The sequence below is a fragment of the Pagrus major genome, chromosome 2 (assembly GCF_040436345.1).
Source record: "Pagrus major chromosome 2, Pma_NU_1.0".
Classification (NCBI taxonomy): domain Eukaryota; kingdom Metazoa; phylum Chordata; class Actinopteri; order Spariformes; family Sparidae; genus Pagrus; species Pagrus major.
In genome coordinates this window covers 26,895,092-26,922,097 of record NC_133216.1, presented here as the reverse complement: position 1 = coordinate 26,922,097, position 27,006 = coordinate 26,895,092, and the positions used below count along the sequence as shown (strand labels likewise).

At 42.3% G+C, this 27,006-nt stretch overlaps 1 protein-coding gene across 1 annotated transcript; it reads right to left on the bottom strand.

The window, feature by feature from the left end:
* Positions 1 to 1,395: 1,395 nt before the first annotated feature.
* On the bottom strand, positions 1,396 to 26,285 carry gjd1b (gap junction protein delta 1b). Its single transcript, XM_073492433.1, has 2 exons — positions 26,215 to 26,285; positions 1,396 to 2,245 (listed from the first exon to the last, which is right to left on the bottom strand). Exons 1-2 carry the CDS (start codon positions 26,283 to 26,285, stop codon positions 1,396 to 1,398), a joined length of 921 nt encoding a protein of 306 aa, XP_073348534.1.
* Between the last annotated feature and the right edge of the window lie 721 nt (positions 26,286 to 27,006).

The following is a 27,006-nucleotide window of genomic DNA, read 5'->3' as shown; positions in this document are numbered from 1 at the left end:
AAAGATAAATAAATCTATTTGGATATATTCTAAATGGATAAATAATATTACCATGATATACTCTATATAACTTTCCAACAATAATTAAATATCTCAAGGATGGCACCATCGCTTTCTCAAAAAAAATTATAACTCATGGTGATATATTTTTATAAAATTTGTAATAAAGTGATCTGTTCCTCTCCTCTACAAGCTCCCGTTCCCATCCTCTCCTCTCCTCTCCTCTCCTCTCTTTCTGTCTCTCCATCTTCTCTCAGCACACTGGAATGCTGAAAGGAGGGAAGTTTGGTTTGTGCTTTAGGAGAGACTGACATTTACACACTGTTTGTCCATTTGTTCATTAGTTCCTCTCCTAAGTTTATGCAGAAGGACTGCAGCAAGGGTCATTACTGTCATCCGAAGCCCCTGGGGTCTATATAGCTGCCAACCGTTGAGTGGAGGGAGCGAGAGATTGGGGAGAGGAAAGAAAAAAAGTGTTTATGGTACTCGCCGTGTTTGTGTTAAAATCATCTTTTGCCAAGAGACAAAACATAAACATCGTCAGTCTTTTTCTCTTGGTTTTGGCTCGTGACGATGTTCCAGCAGAGGCGAGGGTGACACTGCTCAGAGGCAGCTTTTTCGCTCTTGGCTTTGGTCTAACTCAAGTCTCTGATGCAGGAAAGACAAACGCTCCCTCTGTCCCTCCTCTGGTATGTCGTATGTTTTTTTCCAGAGCGTGATGTCTCCCACCTTCTCTCTCGCTCTCACGCACTCACCTTCGTTCTCAATAGTCCGTCATGGCTCTGACAGTTCTTCCGTTCCTCTTTTAATGATGTTGCTGCTCATCCTCCTCGTCCCATCCACTATCCTGTCCTCCCGTTTTCATTGAGGCTGACACAGTCCAGAAGTAAAGCACCATGGGATGCATCAAACACCGCTGTCATCTTCCAATATCCCCAAAGAATACAAAACAGCCTCTCAACTGTTCCCAGCTCCCTTCCCCTCTTCCTCTCATCTCTAGTCTTTGCCTCTTCAGCCTCTTGAGGATTTAATTCCTCACTTTAAAAGAAATGAGGAGCAGAGGAGAAGGTAATTAGTTTAAAAAAAGGACAAAAAGTATAAAATGGCAGTTGGAATATCCCCCCATGAGACCAAAATGTGTGCATCATGTTCATGCGCAGAACAAATCTTTTATTCTCTTTTTTTAATTGTCTTCTTCCTCTGCTCTTTAATGACTTTGAGTTTAAGTCATAGAGCCAGAGGTTTGGTCTTTTTACATTCTGTTTCATTCCATCATCACAGAGAAGGGGTCATCTTCTTGACCTCCCCACCATCTTTGTTAAATTAAAATCATAATTAATTCACTCTCTCTCTTGCACATTCATCCCACTCCTCCTCTTTTCCCTCTCTTCATCATCAGACGTAGGCTGACTCACTGGACTGTGTGCGTCCAAGATTTGGGGGCTGGGACAGATGCGCCATGTCCTTCTTTCTGATCTCGCAGATAGACTTCCTGCGGGCCTGGACACCCCTGATGGCCGCCTTGATCTTGCGCCAGCCCAGGTGGTTGAGCTCGGCCAGGTTGAGCACAACACAGATGCCGCTTACAGCAAACATGAACACCAGGAAAACCGTTTTTTCCGTGGGGCGAGACACGTAGCACTCCACCTCCTTCAGACACGGGTAGCGGTCACACTCGAAAATCCCAGGCACACTAAAGCCGTAAAGGAAGTATTGGCCTGCCAAGAAGCCAATCTCCAGCGCGTTTCTGAACACCACCTGAATGATGTAAAAGCGGGAGATCCCTTCTTGCCGACGAACCTTGGAGCTCTTCCCGTGGGTTAGGCCTCGAGGGGCATTGGGGATCTCCTTCACCTCCAGACAGTCGGGTTCTTCCTTCCCTCCTCCGCCATCACCGCCATGTTGAACTAGAATTCCATTAATGTTGCGGAGCTTTCGCGCTCCGTCCCTTCCGCCGTAGTCCCTTTCCATTATGGGATACAGGAAGGAATAGCGCCGGTCTTTCTGCTTGGCCGACTGGTGGACGGAGTAGGTGATGAAGCAGAGGCTGGGCGTGCACACCAATATGATCTGGAAGACCCAGTAGCGAATGTGGGAAATGGGGAAGGCCTTGTCGTAGCAGGCCTGGTTGCAGCCTGGCTGAAGAGTGTTGCAGATGAACATGGTCTGCTCGTCCTCGTACACGGTCTCTCCAACAATTGCAACGATCAGGATACGGAAGATCACCACTACTGTTAGCAGGATCCTGGAGGAGAAAGAGAGAGATAAATGGGGTTAATAGTCAGAGACGTACAGCGATTAACTGTGTCAGGAGGAATGAGATGTCCTGAGATATCCTTCCCAGCAGAGGTTCTACAGATGTGCTGAGTATGAGAGGACAGTGCGGGAAAGCAGGGAAGACGACTAACAGAGATAAGAGAGCTGGTAAAGGATGAATGTGAATGTACAGAATAAAGATTTCAATCTAGAATTGTATATAATCAGCTTTGAATAGTGTAAAAATGGACAATGAAATATTATGCTGAGTTAGAAATGTCCGTGTGCAAGAGTAATCTACTATTATTAGGATCAATTAACAAAACTATGAAGTTTTTAAAAGCAATCATTTAAAACATTAAAAGTGTTCAGTGAGATGAATTCATTGTAATGTAATTGCAGAGATCTGTGGCTTTGCTTGCAGGAAATCATTTTTCACACATATTCAACTTTGATCAGAGCCAGAATCCAAAATAGAGCAGGCTATGGTAGCTTTTTAGCTGTGTTGCATCATTCCCTTTTATTCAGTCTCCTCTGTTGGAGAACTGTTCCAGTTCTAACAATACTTTACAGACATTCATGAGACATAAGTCGTTCGTACAAACACATCTTTTGAATGAATTGGTGTCCCATTAGTAACAAAAAAAAAATGAACCCAGTGGTAAGTATAAGTCGCAGTACAGAGAAAATGGAGAGTAGCTCAGTAAACTATTATTGACTAGTGCTAGCAAGGTCCGGCTTGCTAGTGTGTTAGCAGTTTGTTACTTTGTGAAGACGCACCGATGAATTTCACTGTACCACTTACCACTGATGTGAGCAGGCCTTAATAATACATGTATATGCAGGATTATAAATATATGTATCATTGTCCAAGTTATTTTTTGATCAATCAACTATTTTTATGACTAACTATAAGAGAACTACTGAGACTGTATGGAGGAACTGTAGCAAGAGTAAAAAAGAAGAGGAAATTGCACATTACCACTTGCTTTAAAAACTACACAAAAGGGCAAGATAAAGTAAGAGGAGGAATCTATTATAGGACACAAATTCTGAATGAAAGAAAACGAAGAATCAAGGTCGAGAAAGAGTGATATGAAATTGGATTCACAGCAGGGAAGAAGGACCTTGAACTCCTTAATCAGTAAAGAGAGGTGAGAGAGCAGACATCGGGGCAGAGAGGAGAGAAAAAAATCTGTACTAGTGATGGAGAGGGACTTTGTGTCACTGTTGAGTCGCTGTTCCTCCTGATAAGAACCAGAGAAGAATAGTGCTCCAAATCTCATTCATCACCCGGAGTAAACACTCGAGAAGAAGAACAGTTATGAGCGGAGCCTCGACGTGTCGTCAGTGCTCGTAACTCACAGCCCCGTTATCTCCGATTCAAGACGCAATTTCTAAGTGTGTGTTTTGTGAGGGCGTTTACAGGTAAGAAGACGTGAGATGACACATCTCATGTAATTTTGGTATCTTCTGCATCATTAGGCCCAGTTGCCGTGGCAACCTCAGATTAGACTATCTTAAATCAGGGCTGTGATTAGTTTTGACACACATCCAAAAACACACACAATCATGCAGAGGAATCTCTCAGTTGTTGACTGTGCTATGAAAAAACAAATACAGGTATTCTCTGAGAGATTATTGAATCTGAAATTGGGATTACTGCGATTCACTCAATTCAGTGTGCATATTAATGTGTGTCTTTCTAAGTGTATGCTTAGATGTGCTGACTTGTCATGTGCATACACTTATTGTGTCTGCATGCTTCATGATGCTAGACATACACACAGCCCTGATCTGTTTCTTCTCTTGCTGACATCTCTCTCTTTGTTCTTTTCTTACTTTATTCATCCCTCATTTATTTTTCAGATCTGAGACCAGGCAAGCACTTTAGATAGCAGGCTTTTTGCAGTGGGTGCAAGCCTGTTGGATGTCTCACGATGTAATCTGTGACTAAACAAAGTCTGGAACAAGGCTGCAGACCACAGAGAGGCCTGGATGTTGCTGTTAATCTGTTGATTGATTGCTGCCTTGTAATTCAGTCCCACAGATATGCAGGAGTTCCTGCATACCATAAGATCAACTCTTACTAATCACCACCATTTATATTAATGATAATCTCATAAATAATGGTATGATAAATCGCTGTCATTACTTCATATGAACCCAGAGTACACAAGATTAAAGCAGAACCATCAAAACCTGACCTCATTACATTTATCATGGATTTATGGGTTTTTGTGCATACAAGTCAATAGATGGTGACATATAAAAATGGCTTTTGAGGCAGTGCTGATGGGCAGTGGGATGCTGCAGGAAGAGCAATTTAGTCCTGAGAAAATGTCAATGTGCATAACACAGAGCATTTAAATTTAAAGAGATGAAGCTTCACAACAAACATACTGTAAGCGCTTTTTGGACTTTAATAGTGACTGCCCACCAGTTTTGTGAAAAGCAGTTACATTTCACCGCCTCATCATTTTTATGCTGTTTTCAGGACAAAATCCCTTGATATCTGGCCTGCTACCTGTGACATATATAACAAAAACTAGAAAAGTTAAAGTTAGTAAGTAGTTAACATTAAATAGTTAGTAAAAGTGAAAAACATTTTCTGTAACCAACCACAGAGTAGATAGAATATCTGCTTCCTGTTTATACCGGCACATGCATGCACAGTGTAAATGAACGGTGATGAGATATGAGTTGTTTTACAACCCTTTTACATCCACAGACGTGTGGACTTGGCCTCAGCAGTAAACACAGAAAGTTCATTATACATCACTTCCTATATTTTATCATCCATGTCACGCACCAGATGTCAAATATCACAAGAGCATTGCAGCTGGAGCCATAATGGTCCAGTCATGTAGGGTTGTAAGTCAAACACTGTCACAGCACTTTTACACCAAAATTAGCATGTACGTATATGCAGATTTTTTTATGCAGTAAAAATCTGCTAAAAAATATGTGTTTGACTTTTTCACATTGCCAGGAGAGAGAGCCAAGAGGTTGGTTTCCTATTTTGTTTTTCCTTATGTTTTTTTTTGTCGAATGTAAAAAGGGTGTTACAGATTCCATGTCTGAAAGGGAATATGGTTGCTGGGCAGATACATCACTGAATCCTGAGGGTGCTTATATATACATTTACACTCACGTATGTTATCAAATACTATCCCTTTGGCAGTGAAATCATTGTAAAGCATTGAGAACTTCAGCATTTGCTTATTTTGTAGTTGGATTATGTATTTTTATTCTTCTCAGTAGAGGATATCCCTCACTCCTCTTGTGAGATTGAACAGTTATACAGGGATGCTTTCTCCTCTGACAGCAGCCTCAGTAGGCAGCTTTCCATTTAAAGTCCCACCTTAACCTCTTTCCTCTATTTCACCTGCAGCTCTCTCTCTCAAGATAAGTCTGGATTTATAAGATACAATCAACCCGAGGCAGTTGCTGTCACTTGAATTTACCTCGGGGCAATCCACTGCATTTCATAGAGAGAGTGCTATTTGTGTACAATCAGTGTAGATTTATCAAATCAAACTCTGTTCATCTGGACGCTATTGTGACTGCGCAGTGGATCCGGGGGACGCCCATGCCACTGCACCTTACACGTTGCCAGATAATCATTAGATGGCATTTGGCTGTGTGAATCTACCAATCGCACAGTGGCTTTACCAGTCTTGTGTGGCACAGATGTGGAGTCGAAGGGCAGAGTTAATCCTTTCCAAAGTCTGACGGCGTGCCGATCACATGTACCTCTCATCACTGATGACCTCCAGAATGAAAAATAAAATACTTATTGCCAATCCGCCCACCTGTGATCAGCTGGCATGTGGAGAGGGATCGGAGGAGGGAGAAAGAGAAAAATAACCCGAAAAAAAAATGAAAATGCTTTTGCCCTCGTAGTGACTCCATTAAGGAGCTTAGTGAGCAGAGAATTCACAATACCAGAGTGAGGGAGCATTGCACCAACTGTGCTCACGTGTGCACACAAACACACACATGTATTCTATATGGGCACATATACACACATGCACACGCGCACGGATATCTGTGCAACAAAACACCAAGCAAACAGTGAAATGGAGGCTGTTTTAGACTAGCTGAGTACTGAAAGAAGACGTCAAATTGCTGTTGAAGATGAATGAGTTCCAGACAGGGATAAAAAGATTATAAAGTCACCAAAAAACCAAGTGTGGCTCGGACATCTTCTCCTTAAATTAAAAGAGAAACCTGCCAGTGCTGGGACAGAGTGCGAGAGATAGAGGGGGGTAGTAAGGAAAAACCAGCAATGGAGGAAAATCTCATCATAGAGAATGAATTATATAATAGCTTCCACACGCAAACCCACTGCTGTAATCTGTGGCTGGGCCAAGGGAGGATTCTTGCATTAGGTTTTTTTTTTTGTTAATGCCATCGAATAGCTTTAGATTATCGTACGCCACACAGCAACCCCCACCTGTTTTTTCTCTCCTCTCCAGAGAATCTTTTTTCTTTTTTTTTATTCTTTCATTTGTGCTCCTGGTGTCCCTGCTCTGGCCCTGTCTCTCTCTGTGACCCCCCTCCCTCTCTGACAGGAATAATCTCCAGATTGTGTCTGTAGGTTTCTACGAAGAGCCTCCTTTCTCTGTGAACACTCAGAGGGGACGTGAAAATGCATGTGGTTTCCCATTAAAACTGAAAACAAAGTCCTTCTAATGCACTCTCTAATTGTTTCTGCACAAAACCAAATTGTGGAGAACCATTTATGCTCCATTTGTGTTGGTGAATTGATGAGTTAAGTAATATCTTGATGACAGTGTTGCGTTTTCATTGAAGTCAAGCAAACATGCTAAAAAGCTGCTGGTTGCAGCCTTTCAAATATGTCTTTATTGTCATTTTTACTTGAATACTTTGCCGTTTTGGACTGTTGGTTACACAAAAAAAGCAACTTCAAGATGTTTGCTCAGGGTCTGACATTTATTTTTTACTATTTTCTCATACTCTTATAGATTAATGCTGAAATAGACAACTTTTCAGTTGTAAAACTTTTCAGCTTGTGCCTTGAGCCAACTTTTATTTTTCTGGGACAAATCCAACTCAGTGGAAGACTAAATATCATAGTGAAAGAGAGGTTTTCTAGGGAACCAGTTTATACGTGATTACACTGAGCAGTCAGTATTTACTTTACAATGATAAGTTAAAGCAAAAAATAAAAATAGTCTAAATGTTTTAAATTAATTTATAAAAAATAGAAATGAACCAATGAAAACAATCATTGGTTTGGATCCACGTCTTATACCATATGCTTCAAGCACATGGCAGACCTATAGGCACATATCTTTACACACTCACAGCCTCTATTCCCAGCAGACAATATTTACTGTTCCCTTTGACTAATAAGTTGCTTGTGTTACCACACAGGCGGTGGTGTTTATGCAAAACATTATGCCAACACAACTCCAAACGCCTCCTCTCCTCCAGCAATTGTCTGTCGCTGAACTGCTGTCTTTCTCTCTTTCTCTTCTTGATTATCTGACGGCGGATAGCTTGCACTGAGGGGCGTTTGTCTCATTCAAAGCTCTCATTATGGACGTGCAGTTAATTGTCAGCAATGAAATGTGTAGTAATGTGAAAAATAATCATAGTTTCTGCATCTTAGTTCCATCTGCCCCCTCCCCTCCCCTGACACTCACACAAAAAGCTGTTGCTGCACCGGCACACTGCATTATTCAACTTCCAGAGAAATTGAAATGCCATTCACAGTGCAGCTCCTTTGATATTATTGAGGATCTCCCTTAATGTTTAATGTCAGTCTGTTTTAATGAAATCTTCAACGCTGTTTACATCTTAGTTGGAGAGGATGAGCTCGATAAAAATAGAAGCAGGGCGTGAGGTTGGAGTTGTGTGTAGCTCAGGAAGAAGAGCTATAGTTGAGTTTTAGGGTTGAGGGTGGCAAACACATATGAAAAACATACTCATTTGTGTTGTTGTGAGGTAGATTATCATGTCCACTGAAAAAAATACACAAAATGTTGTTCGCCACTGAGAAACGGGACCAAAGGTGAAGATGTCGATAAAAGTAGCATAGCACAAAATTCAGGAATTGTGAACGAAGGAGATAACAGAAGAAAATAAAACAGGATAAGGCAAAGCTGTGTGAGGATAATGAGGAATAAGAAGCAAAGGACAGGATATAATTGGTCAGGGATCGATAAGGAGCGCAAGGTTTTGGAAGATGTGGCGCGGAGATAAAAAAAAGAAGGAGGAAGAGCGGCTGTGGTTCCTTTACCCAGAAACCCGAAACAACCCCCCCTTCCGCTTTCCCCTCGTCTCTCCTCCCTCTCTCACTTCAATCTCCCCTCCACTCAACTTCCCTCTGCTAGTTACCACGGCAACAGGCAAGGGGCAGAAAACGAAGGGAGATGAGGAGAGAGAGAGGGAGAAGTGTGCCGACTAGAAGCTAAGTCAACTAAAGAGAAAACAGCATGTTTCTGTGAGGAGCGGAGCAGATTTGTTGCACCAGTTAGAGCGTGGCTTAGGTGCCTCTAAGATGCTTGATGCTTGTTTACTTTATGCAAAAAGCCTGAAGAGGAGTTTGCTGAAACAATAAATTATGCCAGCAGGGCAAACTAAATCCTGCTACAGTGTAGGAGTTGCTTAGACAATAATTCAGTGAGGAAAACCAGAACATATTGGCCCCCTTTCAGAGAAAAGACACTTAGCTTCTCCTGTTGTTCATAAGCTGACAAGAAGAAAAGATGTTGAAAATAGGTTCTTGTCAAAGTAGGACACAGAAACCATTTTAAAAATGGATACATAGTCTCAAAATAGCTCAATTTTCTGGTTTTGAAATGTTGAATTTTAGGACGGATTTTTGAAGGATGATCAGCAATAAGAGCAGCTCTTAGCTCTGTCTCTGCAGGGTTAGGAGTCCGTCAGCTGCTCTCTGATGTAAACAAGTCCAGTGATATGGTTGACCTGATAATCCTTTTCAGAGCCTCACCTTTAGCCCCCATCAATACCTGTTCCCTCACCGTTTAGCTCTGCTTTTTTTCTCCACTGCTGCCTTGCCCCGATCCTCTGCTTCAAGACCTGCGGCTGCAGTTCTGTTTACACTGTTAATAACACCAGTAACCTGTATACCTCTTACCTATTTTAACCACCAGCTCTGATATATTCACAATCAGCTTCCCATTTTGTGTCTTCTGTTTCACAACCTCTGGTCTGTACTGTGATTTCCTGCAATGCAGTCTGGTCATCAGGCTGTATCGCAACTAATACATTGGGTCACTTTAAGTCAGAGGTCTGGAACCAGGCACTGTGGTTACACACCAAATGCAATTTCATGAAGTGAGCAGTCCCTCCTTTCAGAGGTCAGCACATCTAACCAAGCGAGCGCAGCCTGATGGGATTGTGGTGGCTGTGTGAGCCAGACATGCTATGTAAGAAGTTGCTGTAAATTTCAGTGTAAGCTACTGTTATGTCATTAAGCAAGATGGCCACATTGACTTTCAGGCTGAATTATCTGTCTGTCAAACGGACTTTCACATCACACTTCAGGACTTTAGTGACCATCACCACCGTTGAGATTTGGCAGGTGGGCATGCCAGCTACGGTTACCCATAATACCCCGTCTCTGGGTTGCAGAGACACTTATGTGTATCCTCAGAAAAGCATATTTCCAGCTTTAGGAGGTTCAGGTGGATCATTTTACACAGGATGTTCCCTAACTTTAGACTAAAACTGCAATTGTAGTGTAGTTTTACTCAGCTAAACTGAATTAAACCAAAAAGTAATGAATCTCAGTTTATATTCAGACAGCACTATAAAATGGGGAACTCACTATATAGCGAGTTGTTAGTGATTTCGGACACAGCCACAGTCATACATGAGCATATCACTGCCATCATACATTAGAAGTGACTGACAAACAACGTCAGTCTGCTGATACAGGGGCCAGATTAGAAAACACTCATATTCGTAATGTTGGATAGCAAAGACAAATAGACCTATTTGTTGGTAGAGGAAAAGTACTTATGAAATACCAGGTCCATATAGGAGAAAAAAGAAGGTTATTTCAAGTCTGGCTAAAGTCTACAGGGCATTTCAAAATTGGTATAACAGATTGCAATTTAGATCAAAGATTGTGATTAAATAGATAGTGATATTATTTTTTTCCTCAGTCCATCCATCTCTGTGTTTACTCCAGCCTTTATCCTGTCGTTCTTCTGCTTATTTCTATCCCTCGTAATGTTTTGACGTTCTGTCTCGTGTGTCTTAAGGGTGCCAGGTGGTAACCCAAATACAACATACCAGCAGCTCTGACAAATCTAATCCTGTCACATCAAATGTGGACACACACTTGTCATGCTCTCTCGCTCTCTCACTCTGTGTGTTCCTTTGCCAAGGTTTATCAATAGCTCGTAGTTCACGGCGGGTCACCTGGCACCAGGCTGAATCCATCACACACAGGAGCCCTCAGAGAGACACACACACATGCACACACATACAACCAGAAGGGACGTTCCGGTGCTTCAGGCCAGTGACAGAAGGAGTGAGGGGGCTGCACTCTCCCCTGCTGACAGACCTTTATCCTGCATAGCCACCCACCTTCTGACATGTACACACACTGACACACACATTCACACACGGACACTCTAGATCACACTCTCATACTAAGACAAAAATATATAGTGTGTGCTTGTCTTGCGTACACAGAAACAGACAATGAATTATCTAGGGACACCTCTCCATGCACATGTGCACACACACATTTTAATCAGAGCCACACAAACACAAACACACACGCTCTTCCAGCTGTTGCAGGGCGTCACAAAGCCGATTGTGTCTGACATTGCCGGGTGTTAGTTCCATCCTCTCAGAGGAAGATGAAGATGAATTTCTATCATACCATCCAGTGATGATGGCTTTACCATCGTCTAGCCTCTCCAAGCTGGTGGCTTCAGAGTCTGTCAGGTTTAGTTTGGTTCCATTCAGCCTGATCATCGGCAGTATGCACCACTCTGATTTATTTGGATGAAAAATCAAAGAGCAGTATTTGCAAAGCATCTAAAAATAAATGGCCCCAGGAGGATTAGTTGTACATATATACAGTGTGCTATATGCAATGTTGTATCAATTTACTTCAGTTCTGTACTTAAGGTACTTCTGCTTTACTCAAGTACTTCCATTTTACACTACTTTATACTTCTACTCCACAACTCCGCTGGAAAATTCTGTACTGTTTACACAATACGATATAAATAAACAATACAAAAAATGTATTTAATAGCTTTCGTCACTGCATTTATTTCAGATACTTTCTTTAACTTAAAGAACATACAGTATGATAAGTGTAGATATATCAAAGTGTGTGGTTGAGGCAACTTGTAACGTTTCAGATGAGTTGTTTCGCCCCTTAATCATGTCACAACCCCATAGATTTATCTCATGACCTTTTGGAAGGGGCCTGACCCTGCGGTTGAACTTCTGCTGGATTGTAAAGCAGTTACAGCTAGCTCCACATCGACCAGCTACAACATTAACATGCTGCCTGTGCACTGATGCGATATTATTAAAAGAGACATATTATGCTCATTTTCATGTTCATAATTTTATTTTGGGTTACTACTAGAATAGATTTACATGCGTTAATGCTCAAAAGACACATCGGTTTTCTCTCACTGTCTAGTGCTGCAGGGCTTTTATAACTTTTGCATGCACAAAAACCTTTACAACACTCTGACAGAAAGAAAAAAATGAAGACAAAAAAAACTGTCAAATTTCTAAAGAGACAAGTACTTTTAATTTAAATTCCTTAAGTAAGCTGATAGCTGATAATATCACTGTACTTTTACTTCGGTAAAGATTTCACCTGTAGGACTTTAACTTGTAATGGAGTATTTTGACATCTTCATATTAATACTTTTACTCAAGTAAATGATCTGCATGCTTCTTCCACCACTTAGTAACCATCTAAGGAGTAGTTTGTATACTGTACATAAGTTGTTGTGTGTAAGTGTGTAATTATCTTTAATCATTATGATGTTTATTATTTTACAAAGATGTTTCACTACAAAGCTGAATATAAGTACCCACAAGCACAGCTATTCAGCCATCTATTCACCTTCTCCTTGCAGTGCATTACACTGTAAGTACTGTATATTTTGTTACAACGATAAGGTGGATGGTGATTTATTATGGTATGGTCTCTCTGTGTAATCCTGGGTCTGTAAGCTGCTGAAATGGAAATCTAATAATAGCATTTTCTAATACTGTTCACTTATCCACCCATCTCTGGTTCCCTCTCCCCCTTTCTCTTTCTCTCTTGTGCGCACACACACAGACACACCCACACATAAAGGTATTTAAGTGTGTTGATGAATGTGAACTGACGAGGTCTGGCTCTGGAGATAAATTGATGAAGATCAGAGCCCTAGTGAGGCAGACAATAATCCAAATTTAACACAGTGTCTCTCACACACGAGCAACCGTTCAGTTGTGCAGTTATACTAATCAGTAAAATGAAATATTGAGTACTTATTAGTATTTTTTCATCATGCCGACTCATGACTGTAAGGATATTTTTTGGTTTGTAGTCTATAAATACCAATAACAAACAGCTTGATCACGAGAAACATGAAGTGTATCCCATTTTCCTACCGCTGCAGTAAGCAAGGCTCTTTGTGATGATAATAACTGTGGCAGTTACCTTGGCAACATGATCAAGTAAGACATAAATAGCAGCACACATTAAAAATAGACTTTCTAAAATCTGACTGATCGTTCAGAGTAGATCAATGGCAGGACTGAAAAGAAGTGGCACGAGTGCTCACCATGGCAATAGACCAATCACTGTGGAGTGTCGTTTTTTGGGTAGACTGTAAAGGTTGTGATGGAGGGGTGAGGCATGAGCAGGAGAAAGAGCAGCAGGAGAGAGGAAGAGAGCAAAAGCGTGGGCGGGAAAGGAGGGAGGGAGGAAAGGAGTGAAGGAGGGAGGGAGAGGGGTCAATGGAGGGAAATACAGAAAGCGAGAAAGAGAGTGAGCGAGAGAGAAATGATGGCCGTAATCCGGATTAAAACGGTGGGGTTTTGGACAATCCCGAGTTAGGGCCGCCGCGTCCGTGCCAACTCCCCACCCATGTCCCGTGCCAAGCTCAAGCCCAAATCAGCCGCTCTGGCACATGCAGGGAGCCTCCATGACACACAAGCAGACAGCACATGGCGCCGCAGGCAACATCCCAAACACGCTCAATCGGCAACAAATACTAATTTTATACTGTGTTTCTGATCTACCACGGTGGTTCCACTGGAAGTGGTGATGTCGGTGGTGGATGATTGTATGTTCGGGGGTGGTTTACAGACATAATTAGATACATGTATGATGAAATAGGATTACAGTGAGGTCGCAAGCAGTGTCCCAACCCATGAATTCAACCACCACTGACGGTACAGTAGTTTTTTTAAAATCAGTCAACATCTAATGCATCATTCAGCACATATGGGAATAAGTGTACAATTCATTTAACATTTGCTTATTATCACTTTTTTTCAGGAAGCGATACATTTGAGTTCATTTTTTGCTTTGAGTTAACTTTTTCTAGAGATGTGACGCGATCTTCCTCAGCAGATGAGTTGCCCAGTTGTCATGGAATTGAACTGTAAGCGTCAAATAACCACTTTTCCGAGCACTTTGATGGTATACAAGGCAGATTTTTCCTAATAAAACAATGTATGGACTCACAAAAATAAATCCCTCTTAATCATCACTTCTGACCCACGAGGGTGTGTGGTGGTGGTGACCCCTGAGAGAGACTCTGCCCTCGGCCTGTATTTTTGGACTATTTCTGCTGTGTTTAAACATCTTTGGGCATCAGCGATTCTGAAGAAAGACAGTTGACTGTTGAGTCTCTTTCCCAAGTTGTCAAATGACCTGGCAATAAGAAGAGTATGACTAAATGGGACTAAACAGTCAACTATTGCACCTTTAAATGGCCCGTTTACAAACAACAAACGACAAATCCAGCATTGTATACCTTTAATGCAAGCCTATGTGCGTAACTTTTGAAGGGTGGCCACTGTGGCCACAAGAAATGGTAGAATAAGGTCGCAGTCACACGTGACTGAAAATCGCCTGCTGGTGCTGAATGGGGGCAGTGCAGGACGTGAGGCACACAGAACTCAGTTTGATGGTTTGTATTCCGTTTGAGGGGTCAACCACACACACGTCATTGCTATTGGTTGTGGTTTCGATTTCGCAGGTCAAAGTTCACCAAAGTTGAACTCCACGTGAAGCCAAGATGTGGACACATTAATAAAAGCAGTCACTGTATTTACCACCTGAAAGCCTGGAGATGCTTAGCTTACGTAGCTTAGCACAAAGAGGGAAACATGCAGCATCATAATGTCTGCAGGGAGATGCAGCTCTCGCCAGTAACAGTACAAGTCCCGCTGCTGTCATTTCTACAGGTTGTGAAGGCCAAATTGATCTTTTCTTTTCACATTACAATGCTGTCTACCAAGAAGCTTTTCTATAATTGGCCAAAAGAGCAGTGTGAATGTAGCATACTGCCGAAAGGCAAATGCACTCCCTGCAGCTTGACTTCACTGCTTAATTGAAGAATGTGCGAATGGGATCATGTGTGTGTGTGCGTGGTGAGGTGTGAATGCATTGTCACACTCTATCTGGTTGTTCATATGCAAAGACGTCGACTGTGACAGTTCTGGCAGCATGTGTGTGTATGTGTGAGAAAGTGTGTCTGTCTCCACCCCCGAGTAATGAGTAGATATAATAACCACAGTGCACGCTTGCTTACGTACATGTTTGTATATTTGGATTACCATCTGGTGTGTGTGTGTGTGTGTGTGTGTGTGTGTGTGTGTGTGTGTGTGTGTGTGTGCTCACATATGAGGGGTGCAGTGAATCAGAGGTCTCCTTATAGTATCCTGGCAGGTATGGTGTGTGTTTTAGCAAGGTGTCAGGTGTTTGTGTGAAATCGTGATTTTTTTATTCATGTTGAGTCAGTCACTGCAAGAAGCTGAAGCTGCCTCTGAGGAACAGTTGTTACAAACACACATGCTCAAAGAGGTGAATGTACTGCGGTCTAAGTGACTCTTTCACTCTCAGCTTGTTCATTAAAGACCTCCGTTAAAGTGTGAAGATGCAGCCAGTGATGGGGTGGGGATGAGGAGAATAAATCAGTGGCAGAAGAGCGTCCTTTTGATCTTCAGAAAGCGAGATTGAGTGAGATAAAGTGAGGAGGCAGAACGAAAAGGAACGAGTGAGAGATTCACGGAGACGTCGAGAGGAGAGGTTTTATCAGAACATCAGCCGGCAAACACGATGATCAATCAAACAAAACGAGAATGTCAGCTTCATGATCCCTACATAAAAATGCTGTAAGTCACGAGTAATAAAAAGCAGATTTTATAAATAAGACAGTGATCTTACAGTCACGAGCTCACACAAATAGAGCCAACTGAGAAAACTTCAAACGCTTCGGCTTTGTACCACAGATCAAAGTTGCCTTTTTGTTTTAATTTTATCCCTCATATTTTAGGTGGTTTGGTTTATCTAACTGGATGAAAGAGTCAGATATTTATAGCAGTGAGCACGGCCAGTTTAGCGCGAGTCTTATGACATTTCATTACCGTTAAACCACAGTCTCACTGTGGGTTTGATTAACATTATCAGCATGTAGTTCACTCTTTGTAATGAGCTTCTGCTGTAGGACTACAAGAGTTTTTGTTCAGATGAATCAGTGTCTAATAGAGAAGCAAAGTCAAGGCCCTTCTGGTTTTCCTTATGGGAAATTGTGCCGTTACACACATTTTTCAATTTAAAAGTCAAGTCAAGAAAGTCGCAGTTTGTTGTAAAATAGTAAAATACCAATTTGTCCTGTGTGAAACGGCCCAGTGAACTAGATCGTCTCAAACAATATACGTCACCAAGACCAACATGGTGGCAGCCATGTTGGTCTTGGTGACGTATATATTAAAAAGGTATGGAGAAAGAATGTAAAGAGGTAAAAATATCATGAAGTCTGGCCATATTGACAGCTGCGAGCTAGCTAATAAATGGGACCGGCTCTACAAGATTTAAGTTGTGGGTTTCGGTAAGTTTGAAATGAGACAACATCAATTATGTGACCGTTGGATGTGTGTTCTTTCTAATTACTGAAACTTCTGAAATAAGGTGCCATGGTGGTCCACCAAGAGGGGAGGTACTTTGCCTCTCTATGAAAGAAACTACCAAGTTGCATTATGGGAAATGTAGGGTCCTCTTCTCACAAAGTAATTTATTTCCCACCTGCCGTTGTTTAAGGTTATAGTTGTGACTATAACAGTAATGGGGATAACAACTCAAGAGTCAAACCAAGAGTGAAGTTGGGTATTTTACTGCCCCTGTCACGTCGATGTTGATTAAAGAAGATTTATCCAAAGAGAAACTGTCACCCACGGCACAGAGTGACTACACCTCATTAAGAATTCATGTTAACACAACTTAATAGTAAATTACATGCCTTTGCATTCTATTATAGCTGGTATCTTTATATTTATTAATATTTATTACAACCCAAACTTCATGAATATATCCATATATGCACTGGTGTAAGATAACAACAAATTTACTCTGACTTGTTTGCCTACCTTATACATCCAGGAGCATAGAGCTCATGTCAAAAAAGGTAAGAAAATCACCTTGCAGAGATGTGCAACTCGCCTGGGATAAATAATTCATCAAATCATCATGTGGTAATGCAGGTTAGAACAGGCACTGCTTTTCATCTTCCCGTGTTTAAGTATTGATTTTCTGACAATATACTGTAGATCTTAGGGGGTGATTCTCAGTCCTTGGATGTCAGATCTTACCACAGGTCCTTAGGTGCACCAGCAGGGAAGCGTTCTCAGACTGGATCCAGCTTTCAACTCCATTTGCACTTCACAGAAATGAATCTTTCACTAAAAGTTAAAGCCAAAAGACTGATGACAGTGATGGATTGTTGATCTATAACTTTCAGCATCAATCAATCCTTTAAAGATTGTGTAGTGTAGTAGGTCAAGATGATTTTCACTGCTCTATACCTAAAATAATTCAAATAAAGGTCCACAGCTATCATCTTAAAGTTGTTTTTTTTTTGAGAACAATCATCCAAAGGTTTCTAAGTTAATGTTCATGTCTTATAGGATTCTTTAAAATCAAAACCATATTAAATTAACATACGACTAAATGACTAAATGGGGCTATTTTTGCACGGTTGCTCTCCTGTGTTTGTGTTTATGTGTGTGAGGTGATGTCCGGGTGAAACCAACCCCCAGTATCATTTTAACACTGACCTGCTCTGTCCTCCAGCGAGGTGCTAACACTAAACCTATAAGCCTTACTGAGTCACCCTGCCAGAGACAGTTTCTCCCCAAGGCCCTGCAAGGTGAAATCTGTCTCAACTCTGACCCCTTCGCCTGCTCTAATCTCTCTATCTTTATCCATTCATCCCCCTCTCTCCCTCTTTCTCTGTCCCTCCCTCTCTCCTCTCTATCTCATCCTTGTTATTGTATTCTGGTAAGGTCTCGCCTGAGTTTCTTCATCTGCCAGTGTTTCCCTCGGTGTAAACTAGGGTTGGGCGATTCCTTCTATTTTCATACTGCCCATTCGTGGTTTTCGATTCGATTGCCAGGGGGGGCGGCGGGAGTAGAAGGGGGGGTGGGGGGGCTGTTACGTCACAGCACGCGAGTGAAATGCCAGCGTAGACTACTTAGTCTCAGGCCCCTTTCACACGTGCACTGCTACCCTGAAATTATTACCTGGAGGAGCTTTATGTGTGAACGCAAATGTCCGAATCAGTTGGCGCAGACATCAAACAGACTTTATGGTGCCGGCCTTCAAGTACAAAGTCTGTGTAATGTCCAGTTAGTATGAATTAGAGCAGGTCATTGTCTGGAGAATTCACCACGAGCGAGAAGGCCTGCTGATGATGATAATGTTGATGACATTGCACGATGTGTAGGTGCTTTACACTCCCTTCTGCTTGCCTGTATATCTTTTATTCGGCTGTTAAATTGATATTGTGTGTCATCATTACTGATGAGTCCTACTCTTCTTCCTGTCTGCTCTACCCAGGTGCTAACCTTCGGCTGACACAGACAATCTGCTGTTGTGTGCTACATGTGTGAAAGGGCAACTCTGGATAATGTCCAGACCTGATTTTCAGGAGTTCATATGCAAAAACGTCTTAAGTTTCAAAGAAAAAAGGCAACATCTTGTATTTGGGGATAATATGGTATACCCAGATGCCAAAAGTTATGATACCTGAACATAAAAAAAAAATCAGTTAAATCACAATGTCTCCTGTGTTAAAACAACAGCTCCCTTTAAAAAGTCTGTGTTCTTGTGTATGGCGCGACAATATCACAGCATCACGTTCCGTTCAACATCATTAAATTATCTTTAATATCACAATCCAAATCATATCCATTACTTGAGCTACTCTCATGGGGCACAGAGCAAAGTCTTGGTGAGCAGGCATATGGAGAACGAAGATCCAGCTGGAGATCCATGATAAAGAGACGGAAAACTGGTTTGTAATTAAAGATTTAACATTCACTCGTCCTGACTGATTGGGCTCAGCGGGTGGACTTGCCACTCTACCAAAAACATCTCTAAATGCACAGTAGGGTGCAGATTCCAGAGATTATTTTTTTAATAACATCTGAGTTCTGATAGTAAGTTAAAATGGCTTTAATATCAGTGTAGGAAAAAACAATTGTTGATCATTCGACACAATCACCAGTCAGCACAAGACTAATGTGTACCATGATACACCTTAGCATTACATAGATGATAAAACTGATGTAAAATTGTTGTTAAAACACTGCGCAATGATGAAGATTGAGGTTTATCATCTAACACACAAACAAAAACACACACTTGGAATAGGAGACATTGGTTAATCCATCAGCATGAAGACGCCACGTCAACCCTGACCTTAGCATATGTGGACTGTGTGGATCAAGAGAGGGACAATAAGCAGCTAAGAACCAGAGAGAGGATGGAGGGGAGTGGATATGAAGTGTAAGCAGAAAGAAATGGGAACACTAGCTGCATAATTATGTGCAGTTGCTCTCCTCTTTCTCCCCCAGCTACAACTGTGCATCTCCAACAGTCCCTATGGAGGCTGGTTGTAGCACTCCAGTCATGAAAGAACAGCTTTCTCCCGCTCTTGGGGCTCATTTCCACGATGCTTGCATCTCTAGTAGCAGAGCTGGAGCAGATCAATCCCACCATCAGTACTGATATGGGCGCTAATGCATACTCATCGCGCATCTCCAGTAATGAACCTCTCTTTGGCATTATGATTATTTCACCAAATAAATTGAGCTTTTGTGTGCAGGTGGATGCTGTATATTTGTTCTAAAAGCCTGAAATGCGACAGGAATCACACCCACCTCCCAGCAGGAATTAATAATCTCCCTATGGAACATGTGAGGTCATTTTAATAACCAGTTTCTTATGGCAGCAGGGAGAAGGCGTTGACATTAGAGCCGATGGCATCCCGGGGGTCATTACATATGGATGGAGGATGTGTGAAAGCAGAGACGGGAGGGACGGTGTGAATGAATGTCGGAGGTCTCGCTCTGCCTTCTCTAAGTGTCTCTTTTTAAAAATATCTCAGGGGAATCTGCCGCAAGCGAGGCGATATCTCATCCCCCTTATCGCTTTCTTCTTTTCTGCAATATAGCACACATTTGCCTTCATAAGACTCACTCTGTGCAAACAAAATCATCCATCACCTCCGTGGGGGCTGTGAGCGCTCCACGGGGATTTGCTAAATAAAAGCACGATGATCTAAAGGTCATGTGACGACAGAGCTGTAACCTGTCAACAAACACAAGCACGCTGAGGCGCATGTACGTGCTGCTCACTCATAAATATTGGTTTTGGCTTGGTGTATGCACAGTGCTGTGCTGAAAGTGAGCACGTGGCACACACACACACAGACACACATTCTTTCCTAGACGGATGAGCTGAAGGCTCCTGAGTGACAATACTCATTTGACTCAGGGGAGCCATGCCGAGGAGTCCTGCTGAGCGAATTGGCCTATGTCAAGAATGAGGTGTAGAGCTTATAGGAACACACCCACACATACTCTTAATCACCTCCCGTAACGTGTACATGTGCAGAGGCATGCTGGGATACATCTCTTCTTCTTCAGTGATTCTACCTCGTGCTCCAAATGAACTACAGCCTCAAGGAGTGTGTTTCAAAATGCACATCTTGTGCTCCAAAGCACTTTTAAGGCCCCAGTATGTTTCCAACAAAGTGCTTCTTGGATCACGTAACAGTGTCCGTAACCACCTTTCCAAAAGTGGATTCGGAGAGGTGTGCAGACAGAGAATCACACGACGCACCCACTTTATGTAGTGACTGGCCAGCTGTGAGCTTGACTCCATACAGCTTTAATCACTTTTCGTGTAACACGATAAATGCTTTTGAATATTCGAAAGTGTGCCTTTTTTCTAAAACTAAGCAGCGAGATTAAAAACGTATATATACAATTTGGAATTATTACAGAGAAATTGACCCCAATTTCAAATGTGGCCATTGGTCACCTAGTTCATTGAAGCACGCTGAGGTCCTTATAGTATCTGATGGGCTAAAATATGAGAATATTCTTTTCTGGAAAATATGTTTGGAAATAGATGGGCGTGTCGTATTTGATACTCTTTTTGAATGGAGAGATAGTTCCATCATAACATTATAACAGTATATCACACACTCAACCTTAATGCTGCTAAGCTAACGAGTTTCTTAGAGTCTGTTTTTCTGCCACGGATTTAATAAATCTGCGATGAGTGAAAACGAGTCAAAAAAGTCTTTTCTACAGAAACAGACCAGGGATAAAAGTATCTAAAGAAGCAGAAAACCACTGGTGTCACAAGATGTCAAAAAAGACAAAAACAGGAGCATGACCAGAGAGTGTGTGAGACTTACAGGCAGCGCAAATGCAGGATTCATGTTCTGCTTGTAATGTCTCCCTTTAAGAAGCAAATGGGTTTTAAGAATGAGGACTGTCTTATCCTCGGACAAATAGTATCGTGGTGTAACATTTCCAAAAGGACTAGTCTGAAAGTGTTCTGTATCTTCAAAACGTCGGTTTTGGAAAAGGATCAGGGAAGATGACCCTGATTGTATGCTTTTGTTGACAGTTGTTGGGTATATCTGGGCCCATACCTCATTTAACGAGGCATGTGGAATGAGAGTTAACCAGTTTATGGTTTTCACTCACTACCTAGAAAGACTTATTGTGACGAGTCACCTTCACTTTTACCTGTCCTCTTGGTGTTTACCAATGGCTCCCTTGTCAAGAAAGGTACATTTGGTCTGCTAATTACCATCCTGGTTTATTTTAACGGGCAAAAAAAAGTCAATGAGGTACTTACAGCTTTAATTACTCACTTAACATTCCAGTCGCTGCAACTCATGAGTCCATTTGTATTGCAAATGGACAGGCCTAAAGACTGTTTCATTAAGTGCACTGTCTTCTATCAAGCTCCACTTCCTATTCCATTATTGGAGATCAATATCACGGTGGTGGGAAGATGGAATTGCATGTTAAGCAGTCCCACTCGGACCAATGGCCACTCACAAGTGGGACTTTAGCCTATGGGAGCAGGACCACAGAGACAGCATGAGTGATGTGTTGACAGTAGTTGGGTAGAGAGTGCTTCATCACGGTTTCTCCTTAGTGGCAGTGTGTACCAACAGGAGCTGGGGTCCCACAGTCCATCAGATGGTCTTGGGGAAGCCCATTTACATCTGCCCCACTGCCCGTAATGGCAGGAATTAATCACAGGTAGCAGATGAATACACAAACACACGGACAGGACTGAAAGCCAGCCAAGCACATGTGATATGCTCACAAAGTACACTGAAGCTCACGTTTTACACACGGTCTGAGAATTTATGCACACACACGCACACACACACACACACACACACACACACACACACACCCTGACAGTAGAAGGGAATCTCTGTAGCTGCTTGTAATCTTACACAAGCAACGAGTGTTATATTCCCCCGAATGTGTGTGTGACTCATGTATGACGAATCGACTCAGTTCTGCAGGCTGTTGTCATGGTGTGCTCATGAGAACGCACGCTGGCATCGCCTCAGGGACAGCAACCTGTCCAACGCTTTCTCCGACTGGATGGCACCTGCACTGACCAATGGGAAGCATGAAACCACAGAGGGGGGACCAATAGATTTTAGGATTGAGGGAGTATTAGCGTGCGTTTATAAAGTAGTCATGTCAGCAGTGATGTCCCAGATTAGATGGTTTTGAGCTGTAGAAAAGCCAGATACAGGGAAGGCACTTTACTATGGGAACACAGAGGCTGTCACAGAAATGAGAGCTAGAAACGGTTGACTGGCTCTGTTCATATTAGCAGCAATAGCACTAAGTGGTGATTCAGAGTGCTACTGATCAACAAAACTTAAGAGATAAATAAATACCATGAATGACATTTTCATTGATCCATTTTTTCGAACTGGAACAGTTTGTAAAATGTCATATGTAGGCTGGGCAGCATCTAGGCATAGGCATTTTAGACACATGCCTCGGGCCTTATTGCCACACGGGGCCCAGAAAGAGAAGAAATGAACTGCCTACATTAAATAATGTGTATCATACATTTTAAAATGTTTTGAAAAATATGAAAAATCTAAAAGAATCTCTGCTGTAAAACTTAAACTCGTCAGATACTGACGCTGTGGGATGGTGGCGGACCCGACCTACAATCCCACAGCATCAGTGTTTGACAAGTTGGGAATGAGACTCAAAAATCAACATTCTTACAAATTGGACCTTGAACGTTTATACATTTATTTATACATTTTTAAATAAACACAATGTTAGCTATACTTTTTTTTTACACGACTAACCAATTGTGTATGAATACTGAAATACATGTATACGTAGATTAGTTTAAATACTGTATATATCTAACTAAATTCATGAGCATAATAATAATATTATGGGATTGAGGTCATTTTGTTTGTTTACCCTGAAAAGCATCAGTCTGCCTAGAGTGATCTGTACATTTAATTTAATTTTAATTAATTAACACACCAGTGTATACCAGGGGATGTGTTGTGAAGCTAACAAACATCCAGTAAATCACTAATAACACCACAAAACAATTCTCTTAGTAGAGTAAGTGAGACATTCACAGGGGAAAGACAGTCTATAGTCAATTAGTTGGCCGACTGGACTCTTAGTCAATAAGTCAGCCTACTCATTTACAGCTGTGGAATTGAGATTGAACACCAAAAGAGTTCCACTTGCAGGTTATCTACTAACTGTGATAACACTTTTTAAACCATTGTTATATTATTGTTGTGCATTTGATAAGCAAGTGCTGGTGTAAGCTGAATGCTAATGGATCACAATTGTAGTTAAGCTTGTTAACATTTGCTAATTAGCACTAATCACAAAATAGTTAAGACTTGGGGCCATTATTTGTGCAGGTATTTGGTCATAAAACCAAAGTATTGAAAGAATCAGATGGTAAGTTATTACAATTCATCCTGAGGGGGACAGGAATGTCTGCTTCACATTTCATGACAATCCATCCAATAGTTTTTGAGATATTTCACGTAAAACCACATCTGACAACCTCATGGTGATACTGGAGGAAAGGTCGGGATGACTAAAGTCAGCAGGCTTCATCCTCCTGGGATCATGACTGTCTGTGCCAAAATACCAACCAACCAACACTGCCATGCCGAGGTAGAGCCGTGACACTGGCGAGGCTGGAAATACCATTAAAATGGAACATCACAGTGTGTATACAGGGTCTTAAAAGGTATTAAATTTAACTTCAGGATTCCTGCATATACCCTGCATCAGCCGCTCATGCGGCTCATGCAATAGCTTCACTCTTCAACACGTCAAGTAGAGCCCAAGCCGCTCAACAGTGAGTATCCATGCTGAAGTATCATTGAGCAAAGCACTGAATAGCTTCCTATTAGCTGAAGAGACACATTGGTGTACTTCAAATCTCTGAACGTCCTGCACACATAAAAACATGTAAAAACATGCATACAATTTTGAAAGACCTTTAGAAGTATTTCCAAACCTGTGATTCTGTAATTCTGGTTTACAGAAACGGCATGTACATTATAAAATCTGATGTATGGCTGCATTGCAAGTGGTTCTGGAAATGGAAACCAACATATTGAGGCTAAACAAGTGCAAGTGAAGCTCTATATGGTTGCTGGAAGTCCTGCATATACATTTTGATATTTTTGAAAAAGTTTTTTAGCTAGATCCTCTCGTCATCTGAACATTTCAGCTGTCTGGACAACAGATATAATCTGCGTAAAGATGATCTGAGGCTTTTTGCTGCCGGGTGTCCTGGTTGCCCTGCTTAGGTCGTGACATGCAGCACCATCTCGTGACGAGACAGTCCTCTTGGCTTCCTACCAACGCCCCGCAGACTGAGGCCATGTGTCTGCTCGCTTGTCTGTGAATAACTGCTCCTCGCTGCCTTCGCCTTCACTCGGTCTTTTTACTCTTTCTCCGTCAGCTGCTTCCTGTCTCTCACATCTCGCACTCTGTCGATTCCACTCGTCTCCTCTGTACTTTGCAACCAAACTCTTTAGCTGTTTTTGATTGCCTTTATGGATTTCATTTTCTCTTTCGTGCTTATCCTCCTTAACAACCCTCTCTCTGTGTCTTTTCTTTCTCGCTCTCGCTGAGACCCTGCAGTCAGGATGACTAGTCCGGTTGATAAGCGACTCTGCACTCCCAGTGTCTCATGAATGAGGGGACGCAAATGCTGACCAATCATTCATCCTTCCACCAAAGGGAACAACTCTAACTAACCATTCAACCAGCAGACTGCTCTCAGGACAAGACTGGAAAACGCTTTGGTTTCAAAACTCGACACGACAAAATTCACACTCAGCAGAAGACGATTCATGTTCTGCCAAAAAAAATATATATATATTTCTCCACATCATTTACTTCATAAACTGGCTGACATTTATTCACTCTATAATTCAAGAGTATTACAAGCCCTGGTGAGTCAGTAGCTTCTGGGGATTGGTTTAAACTGATCATTCGGACAGTCTCAAATGAACCTATGCTGAACCTGTGGTTTTCAAAGAGGTCCCGAGAAAACCCCAAACTCAGGAATATGTCCTTTACTAGATGTGAAATCATGTTTAATACCATCTACAGAGCTGGTGTGCCTCTGTGGCTAAAACACTCATTAATAATTGCTCATTCTGCGGCCGGAGAGGATGAGTTATTCAAACTAAAATACAAGACATGGCAGCATGTAAAACGATGCATAAATCATAACTGCCGTGACCTTGCACTAGTGACTAGTTTTTTTAGGTTGTGAAATGACTTCATACTTGACAGAAAGAGGAAGAGGAGAGGGGAGAGGAAATTGTAGAAAAGCTAAAAAGAGGCACGCTTGTGTAACATGATGGCCTCTGAAGCAAACTTGACATAAAAGTGGGAGGGAAAGCGAGGGCATCAGCACTGAGAGGTACAGTAGAGAACTGTGAATGAAGGCATTGTGGCGATATAGGTGTGATGTCCTGACACTGCTCTGGATCCTCTGATGTCCAAATCCTCTGTGCGGGCTAATAGTGTCCCTCCTGGTTGCCTAAACCCCCCCACCCCAGCCCATCATGTCACTCTGAGGGATTAAAGAAGCTAAAGCCTCTCTTTCCCTGCCATCAGCCACGTTAGACCCGGAATCTCTGACAGGGAAGGATTCATATACTGCATGTTTCAATTGGTCATTTCAATACCACACAGTGTGTACACACAGACATACAGTGGAGACATGCATTGATAAAGAAATGCACACATGAGAGAAGCAAGAACAGGTTCTTCTTTAGTCTCCAATTCAATTCAAACTTCACCACAGTCACATGCTGCACTCCGACACGAACTCACCTCCCAATCATAGTAGAGTGCTGCTGCACGGCAGCCTCCAGGAGGCGCTCTAGGATGGTCCATTCTCCCATGGCTGGAGTTAGGAGGCATCCACTGGGCACAGGAAATCAGGTGGCAGGGCTTCTCAGTCAGCAGGGACCCAATGCTAGTGTTTAAGTCCCTTTTTTCTGAAACTTCAAGTCCACTTGTTGGGTGTCGATGAGGTAGGGAGTGGCTTTGGGTGGCTCGTCCTGTGTATAAGAGGAGTAAAAAGCAACCCTAATAAAGCTCAGTGGCGCCTCATTGTTGCCGCTGTGATCTTTTTTAAGGTGCCGTCCGAAAACACAAACACACACACGGCCTTATCTGCACCTGAGTTGGTTGAACTGAAGCTTGTTTATGTGCTAGCCGCGCACACGCCCACCCTCTCGTGTGTCTGTGTGTGTGATTCTCTGTCCATGCACCTGCTCAGGTGAGCTTGTCTTGCCACTTCTCTCTCTCTGGGTGCACCTGACCCTGTTTACCTCCTAAACAGCTGGTCTCTCATATGTTCTCTCACTGACACACACACACTCACACCTGGTCCAGCACACAGTGCCACCAGCGCTCATCTACTTCTACTGAGCTTCGAGGAGCAGCCGTAGTTTGTGCAAACAGACATCCATCACTCGCACACTAACACTGCGCCCTCACACACTGGTTCTTTGACAGCATCCTGTAGTAACTCTGAGCAGGCTCAGGTCCATACACTCATGTGAGCCTGAGTAACCAGGGATCTGTGTCTCTGCTCGTTCTCCGCTCCTCCATCCTCTT

Coding starts and splice junctions, on each gene's coding strand:
- gjd1b (XM_073492433.1), bottom strand. CDS start 26,285: ATGGGAGAATGGACCATCCTAGAGCGCCTCCTGGAGGCTGCCGTGCAG. Junction 2,246..26,214: donor CACTCTACTATGATTGGGAG/GTGAGTTCGTGT, acceptor TTTCTCCTCCAG/GATCCTGCTAACAGTAGTGG.